The 8,961-nt window shown below is 35.4% G+C and overlaps 1 protein-coding gene across 2 annotated transcripts in view; it reads left to right on the plus strand.

Annotated features, from left to right (window-relative positions):
* LOC107599763 (ubiquitin-conjugating enzyme E2 Q2-like) overlaps positions 1 to 1,872 on the plus strand; it is a 14,651-nt gene extending 12,779 nt beyond the window's left edge. For both annotated transcript variants that reach the window (XM_016291452.1, XM_016291453.1), the window contains exons 9-10: positions 773 to 831; positions 1,770 to 1,872. In XM_016291452.1, coding sequence (XP_016146938.1) covers positions 773 to 831; positions 1,770 to 1,833 — 123 coding nt within the window. In that variant the 3' untranslated portion in view covers positions 1,834 to 1,872. The remainder of the gene's footprint in view (positions 1 to 772; positions 832 to 1,769) is intronic.
* Positions 1,873 to 8,961: the final 7,089 nt, after the last annotated feature.

Here is an 8,961-nt window from a genome sequence, read left to right on the forward strand (position 1 = left end):
ACTTGTTGGGTCTTTCCCAAAAAGACTCATGGCTGTATTCGATCAAAAGGGTGCTTCTACTAAATACTGAGCAAAGGGTCTGAATACTTAGGACCATGTGATATTTCAGTTTTTCTTTTTTAATAAATCTGCAAAAATGTCAACAATTCTGTGTTTTTCTGTCAATATGGGGTGCTGTGTGTACATTAATGAGGGAAAAAAATTAACTTAAATGATTTTAGCAAATGGCTGCAATATAACAAAGAGTGAAAAATTTAAGGGGGTCTGAATACTTTCCGTACCCACTGTATATATATATATATATACATACATCTTTTTGTTTTCACAAGTAAAAATGTGTTTTAATTATTATTTTTTTCATCCAACAAGTTAGTTAATTTTATTTATTTAATTGATTTTTTAATCATTTTTTTTATTTTATTTTAATTTTTTTAAGGAGGAGAGTCAGCAAGATTTGTGGACAACTGTATTTTTACCTTACAATAATCGTTCAACTTAATTATTAAATGTATGAATACTTACCACTTTTGGAAAGGATTTTAACCAAGTAAATCCAAATCGTAAGATTTTTAGGGGAAATCATACTTGGTTGTTTTTAATGTTAATAGTTTTTATTATTTTCTTAATAACTAAACCTGTCTCTCCTCATGAACACCGCTTTAGAAGCTGGCATGGCATTATGATGAAAAAACTAAACAACGAGTGCTTCTCCGCACAATCTATATGTATATGTTTGTTTGGCGTAATAGCGAATGTTCTGGTCTGTCTGCAGGATAATTTCCCCTTTGATCCTCCGTTTGTTCGGGTGGTTTCTCCGGTCCTGTCTGGAGGGTAAGATCTCCTCTCAGGCTTTCTGTGGTGTTGTTAGCGGTGTTCCTTACGTTAGGGATGCTGTGTTGATAACACTTTCTATGAAGCCTGTGTTTATAATACATTATAAGAGTATACGTAAGGCATTATAATGAATGCATAATGCCTTGTAAAACCTTATAATATGTTGTATCATCTCATGAGTAATCATAACAACCGTTTTAGTGCATTACAATATTTACTTATTTTTATAGCTTTTAAGAGTATGATGATTTATAACACACAATGAACACAATGCATCCACTTAACTCACATTAGATTATACTATTTCCCATCGTTATAATGGATTATAAGCCTCACATCTTGCCATTGTTAACTCTTTGTTACTTTACTTCGCAGACAAACACCACTTATAAATAACAACAACAATAATAATAAAAATAATATTGTTTCTTAAACAGCCGCAAGATCAGATATCTGTAGTGTAATATGGCACATTTGATTTTTACTATATTGTAATATCATTAAGATACTGTACAGATCTTAAATAAATAATGACGAGATATGAGACTTATAACACATTATAAATTAAGAGGATTGCACGTGGTGTTTATTGCATGCTATAAATAATCACACTCATAAAAGTTATAACCACAAATACGTTTTAGAGTTTTTATTTACATATTATGTTTCTTTTATAATGCATTATGCATTCATTAGAATACCTTTAGAATGCGTTATAAAATGGGCTTCATAGAAAGTGTTCCCAGACTTCATAAATGTGCATGCAGAAGTGTTTATTCGTACTAATGCATAAGTCTTCACATTCATTCTATATCTGTTACACATGCAGTGTAGTAGCCAAACTGTTAAGCAGCGTTGGACTGGAGTGTGTATTATTCAGCTCTTTATGCGGAACATAAAGGAAACCCGGTTAAGCGGTGGTTGTGTTATTTCAGGTATGTTCTTGGCGGAGGAGCTCTGTGTATGGAGCTGCTCACTAAACAGGTGCGTTTGCTTTAACTTCCTCCTGGACTGAAGACGCCTCCACTTAACTAAACCAGTCACATTTATTTAATGCATGCATTTATGCATGCATTTGTCCACTTATGAAGATGTTAAATGTCCGATGTTTTCAAATTGCGTCAAACTCCTGAATTTAAAAAGGTCAGAGAAAATGTTTTCACTCCTGAGACGAGCTCTTATGACTGTGCTGATACACAGCTGCTGTCAGACAGGTGTGTGTGTGTGTGTGTGTGTGTGTGTGTGTGTGGGGACTTATATTTTGTTTCATCATTTTATATTTGCCGCCTTCATGTAAATAGAGGCTTGCTTTGAGCCAGAACAAACTCTTTTACACAGTAAATGTGCGGTCCTTCTGTCTGTATTCTGACATTTGACTTGATTCACTGAAATGCAACTTCATTTATTGTTGCCCGTTTCAGCTCAAATTAGTTTAAATTAATTTAATTTAGTTTTTAAATTGGTTTCTGTGCTTCTAATATACAGTAGTCGTGCGTGTGTCCACCAGGTGGCGCCATCAGCTCATGAAAATACCATTGAGGCTTTAGTTGCATGCATGATATTCCCTTATTTTTGTATTTTTGCGTGCTCACAGAACTGTAAAGCCATGCATTTTATTTACTGATGTTCCTGCCGTTCAATGCAATGCTTTTAAGACATCTCTGATCAATCTCCCGAGTCTAAATTCCTCTTTTATCTGAGAGCTTTATAGCAGTTGAATCAGGCTGACTGTATTTCTCTCTCCAGTCATTGTGCTTTTGGAAATGCTTTCAGATGCTCTCAGGACACAAACGCTCGGCTCTTAAGGGCCAGAAATGAGAGCACGGTTTTTGGTATGATGAAGCATGAACTGGATTCAATCATGTTTCTGAGTCTCCAGGAGGTTAATAGCCAATTGTTGAAATAACTCCACTTATGTGTGCATTTGTTGTGGTCTAGTTTCCATCGCTGACCTCGCAGTAGATGATTCTACGCTTCTACGCTTCACAGTAAATAAGTGGAAGTGTTTGGGTAACTGTTTATTGACGAGAGGGTTTAGTGAGAAATGATCTGTGATCAGTTGTGCTGGTTTGTACCCGAGGTCAGACCTTGAGCAGCTGGACGAGTCTGTCTGATAATGAGCCGTCATTCATTCATTCCTTGAGCAGCTGTAATCCTGTGATGATGGTCAGTCTGTGTCTGCGTCTGTGTGATAGCAGGAGCTCCAGCACACATATCATTCATATTGAATATTGGGAAATTGAATTTCTGTCTCTGATATAAACCTCATCTCTGGACAGGCTTTCCTGCGCTTCATATCAGACTGACTGTGTCTGCTAGGAGATAAGGGGAGATATATATATATATATAAAGACTATTTAAGGATCACTGTTCAGGCCCAAAAATATGAATCATTGTCATTTTAAAATCTTTACCAATCTTACTATCCTTCAAACCACTAGGTTTTATCCATTTGTGAGCAAAAGTTTTTTTTGTTTTTAAAAAAAAAAGTGCTTTAAAGTAAAACGTTTATTTTGACATCTTGACATCTATTACAAAGTGCACTATTTCTACTTAAAAAGTCTACTTAAGTGTGTTAAAGTCATGAAAGTGTTTCTCTTTAAGTCACTTAAGTGGCCTTTCACTTCAGTCATATTATATTATCTATACAAAAAAATAAAAAGCAATAGAATACATTCAAGCACACTTCTGTTTCACAAGGGTGCACAGAGAGCCAGATCGTGTCGTCGACGTCTTTGGCTCTACAGACGTGTCATTGACCAGTGACCACATTAAAGCGGCCCTGTTATTGGGTTGGTAATTACCCAGAGTCCCTTGCAGGTTATGCTAATGAGCGGCCGCTCTCGTAAGTAGGCTATCTATATGCAGAGGCTCTTGTAATGGATTTGCTCATTTATTACTGTTAATGTGTTAATGTTCACTGATGAGGAGGGGAACGAGAGGAACTAGATACAGACCCGAGACTGAGATATTTATACATATTAGCAGAGCTTTTAGACACGCAGCAGATTTCATGACTGATTGTTGTCATTCTCGTTCAATATCTGCGGTCGGCTGCGTCTCATTCCTCATCCGAACACACACACACACACTCTCTCACACTTACACACACACATACACTCTCTCACACTTACACACAGTGTCACACACACACACACGCACACACTCTCACACTTACACACACACACACACACACACACTCTCTCACACTTACACACAGTGTCACACACACACACGCACACACTCTCACACTTACACACACACACACTCTCTCACACTTACACACAGTGTCACACACACACACACTCTCACACTTACACACACACACACACACACACACACACACACACACTACATCCAACAGGCCGTTTCTGAGCACTTAGCAGCATTTCTGCGGTTTATCTGTGGTTCCTTCACCTCGCTGTTGATCCCGGATATCAGCCCATTTCCCCTGAAACCAGAGCTGCATTGTGGGTAACAAAGGGCCGTAGAGTGCAAACCTGATCCAGTGATTCGGGTCAGAGCCTCTCCGATGACACTGACTGATGGAACGAGCCGCATTAATAGAGTTATAGCAGAGGATTCGTGACCTGGTCAAACCCAGTGAGAACCAGACGTGAGCACAGAGGAGAAGTCATTGCATGTGCTGACTCTGGACGTCCAGCGGGAGATAAGAACGGAGAATCACGGCCACACGTCTCTCTGACCTTTAGTGATACATGTATATTTTCTAATAAACACTGAGAAAGAAATCTGTTAGTTTCCACATTCAGCAGCAGAAGTACAGAACACGACCGGACTCGTTTAGATTCACGAAACAAGAAGTTGACACGCAGTTACGTCTGAGACACTGCCAGTTACTTAAGTGCTTAAAGAGAGACGCTTTCATGACGCTTAAGCAGACTTTTAAACAGTGAATTGAGGTATTCATATAAATCCAAGTGCAGTTGTTAGTGAAGGCTGCACTGAAATGTTGCACTAAATTAAAAGTTCAAATGTTACAAATAAGTTAATATTGATGTTGTAATACTGGTAGCACTAATATAACAATTTGATGGTATAAAGTAACAATAAAGTAACAATTTTGAAATGCATTGATATTTTTTTTGTCTTTTATCTCAGTATTCTTAACAGTGTTTTATTTATATATATATATATATTTTTTTTTATTTTTTTATTTTTTTTTTTATTTTTTTATTTTTATGCATAATAGTAACCCTACAATGTGATCAAACAGTTTAAAATAGCTGGGCTAAGATATATAACAATTTTGATGACTGCAGAAAATTGATTATTTCAAAAGGTTACTGATGACACATCATTTGGATATGTTCATATCTGGGAAAAATTGGGGATTAAACGGGTTAATTTAGGTTATACAAGATTCAACTCGATTTTTTTAAAAGTCAGTTTAATATAGTTTAAGTTGAAATTGCTTGTACAGCCAATCTGATTATACTTACAAAATTAAAATAAAATTAAGACAGCAAGTGAACTTAAGTAAAAGTGCTGTTATAACAACTTAAAATTTGTGATAACTTAAATATCCAACTAAAGTAAATTGAACTTATAATTTTAAGTCAAGCACGAACACTTACTTTTAAGTTGAAACAACACATTTTTATTATTCTAATGTTGTGATATCTAATCGCAGCAATCAGTTGTTAAACCGTGAATAGAAATGATATTAGAGTATACTTTAGTTGATCATAAATGCTTGTCAGTGCACTCAGCAGTAACTTTAACCATATTTCAAAGACGATAGAAGTCATTATGACGTTACATTTAAAGATGCACTGAAGTCCTACTTGAATAGGTTAAAAAATACCTATTGCACTTATTATAATACATTTTCATTTAACTGTAAATAAAATGCACGAGTCTGAAAACATTGCATTCAATTTGCACTTAAGTGTATTATTTTCAAATACATGATTTACTTGGTAACAATGGGATACATATTAACAACTAAGAGTTTTCCCTCAGTAAACTCCTGATCTGTTGCTTACTGATAGCGAGTGAGGTACTTGTATCTTTTGTTACAATATACACAAGTGTTCAAAAGTTTGGGCTCAGTATGTTTTTATTATTATTTTTTTATTTTTTTAAATAAATGAATACTTTTATTCAGCAATGATATGATACAAGTGATGATAAAGACTTACATTGTAAAATATTTCTATATTCTATTTTGAATAAATGCTGTTCTTTTTCAAACTTTATTAATCAAAAAATTCTGAAAAATAGCAGGTATCATCAGTAAGGTCGTGTGTATATATATAATTATATTAGAAGACATTATAAAATATTTTAGATTTCACCAGATAATATGTGTATTTGTAGAAAAGTCAAGTGTGTCTCTCTGACTCCGTCTGTGGATTTGTTTCCTGATGAATTTGAATAAGCTGTTGTAGTTTACATATAATCGCTGCTCCACCCCTGGGTTTATTAAATATGGACACAGACAGACACAGTATCCTCTCAACGACGCTCTTGACATTCATCTGTGGGCGTCTTGAACATGCTTTATGAAGCGCATCGGCACTAAAACATGAATCCATCTCTCAAGCGCTGGCTCTGATGAGGGCCGGTCGTCGTGGAAACACGGCTTGATATTTCCAGTAACACCAGGGACGCATGAATGCAGAGAAACAGCATTGATTGTTTTAAATGGATGCTCTGTTGACATGAGATGGCTTTAACAAGCTCCTCCATCTGCTGTCCAGTCATCTGAACACAATCAGAGCGAGCTGTGCTCTTCCTCACGGCTCGTGCTGCAGGACGCAATTTATAGTTGTTTTCTTTCAGAAAGATTCCCACTTTTTATTACAGCAGCATGTGATAACATGGCATGCAAGGTTTTTCTTAAATTAGGTGAGATAGATATATATATACATGCACACTACCGGTCAAACGTTTGGGATCAGAACAATTTTTATTTTTTTTACAGGAGTGTCTTCTGCTCATCAAGGCTGCATTTATTTGAGCAGAAATACAGGAAAAAGTTTCATATTGTGAAATATTATTGTGATGTAAAATAACATTTTTCTATTTTAATATCCTTTAAACTGTAATGTATTTCTGTGATGCGCAGCTGTATTTTCAGCATCATCCTCCAGTCTTCAGTGTCACATGATCTTCAGAAATCAGTATAATATGCTGCTTTATTATCAGAGCTGGAAACTGTTGCTGCTTTATATTTTTTTTGGAAGCTGTGATGCTTTTTTTTAGGATTCTTTGATGAATAAAAGTAAAAAGGAAGAGCATTTATTTAAAAAATAAATATTTTGTAACAATATACACTACCGTTTAAAAGTTTGGGGGCAGTACATTTTTATTCTTTCTTTTTTTTGAAAGAAATTAAAACTTATATTCAACAAGCATGAGTTAAATTGATAAGAACTGCAAAGATTTATATTGTTAGAAAATATTTCTATTTTGAATAAATGCTGTACTTTTTATATTTTTATTCATCAAAGAATCCTGAAAAAAGCATTGCAGTTTCCCAAAAAATATTTGTCAGCATAACTGTTGATAATTCTAATAATAAATCAGCATATTATCATCACAGAAATACATTACAGCTTAAAGGATATTAAAATAGATTATTTTATATTGTACTAACATTTTGCAAGATTACTGTTTTTTCTGTATTTCTGATCAAATAAATGCAGCCTTGATGAGCAGAAGAGACTTCTTTCAAAACATTACAATTCTTACTGATCCCAAACTTTTGAGCGGTAGTGTATAAATACAGTATATATATACAGTACATACAGATATATAATAGACACATATTTGCTCATTTGAATAAATGGTGCCAGTAATTCTGGCAAGGATGTTCAAAAATATGTTCTAAGAATGTTTTGCATTAAGAATGCATTAAGGGAAATATCATATCTGAATGTTCTCTGAACGTTCAAAAAGTCTAGATGTTTACATGTTTAAGAAACATATTTTTTTTGTCTTGGTTATGTGAATGTTGAGAGAACTTTTCATTTGATAGTTTTACAAACATCGACTGTTACATTTGAATGTTCTCTGAATGATCTGAAACAAGCAGTAACATTTAAAAGATGTTTAAAAAAATAACTTTCAGTGAATGTATAAATGTGCGAGTGGTTTGTGCAAACATGATTTAGAACATTATTAAAGACCAGAATGAAAGTTCTATTAACGTATGGAATAAATACAATGTCTCTAAAAATGATTTCTTTTGTTTCTGTCTTCTGAAGTTCTTTAACCCAAAGTAACAATGTCTGATTCTTCAACAATTCAGTATAGATGTATCCTTCGCTGCCTTTGATATCCCACAATCCTGTGCGTTCCATTCCGTGATAACTGAGCTAAAAAATAGAGATGACGTCTGAAAGTTGTGCTTGGTGGTCAGTTTGTGTGTAACTGTATGCTTCTGACCAACGTTTTGCACTTTTGATGTTATTTCTAGCGAGTTACGCTGCCTCAGAAGCAGGTCTGAAATCAGTTCAGTGAGGTGCACAAATGCTAAATTTTTCCTGCAAAGTCACTGCCTGATAAGTAGCTTTCACATCGAAGCACACAGCGTCTTCACGACATGGCGGCGGCAGCAACAATACTACAGCGAGAATAAAAGTTACGCCTTCTTTCTTTGCGTGAACATTTGGGCGGCGTTATGCAAATCTTCCCATATAGTGAGGTAGACATGTGGGGGCGTGTTAGAACGAGCCGTTTTAGAAAAGCGTGGACCAGTCTTAACTTTGATAAAGAATATCTCTTTAGGTTTGAGACTTTAGTCTTTGCAACTTCAGGGATCTTATCTATGCACAATCAGCTTGTAACACTCCAAAGAGAAAGGAAAACTTGAAATCGCATCATATGACCTCTTTAAATAAAGGATCAGGAGAAACACAGGCAGATCTTTCCTCTGCATCTCTTGCAGATGTTTGCGTGTGTGAGCAGAGCAGAAGAGCCTTTAATAATACACCGTATATATCTGTGGTGATGCTGTGGGTGCTCAGCACATCTGTCTGTGAGCCGCCTGTAAGCTCCGGAGCATGCAGCTCTCTATATAGGGGACTTCTTCTCTGCAGAAGATATATAGATATAACCTGCAGAAAGACAAAGGGGGAGAGAGAGAGAGAGAGAGAG

The sequence above is a fragment of the Sinocyclocheilus grahami genome, unplaced genomic scaffold, assembly GCF_001515645.1.
Source record: "Sinocyclocheilus grahami isolate Dianchi unplaced genomic scaffold, SAMN03320097.WGS_v1.1 scaffold271.1, whole genome shotgun sequence".
In the NCBI taxonomy this organism is placed as follows: Eukaryota; Metazoa; Chordata; class Actinopteri; order Cypriniformes; family Cyprinidae; genus Sinocyclocheilus; species Sinocyclocheilus grahami.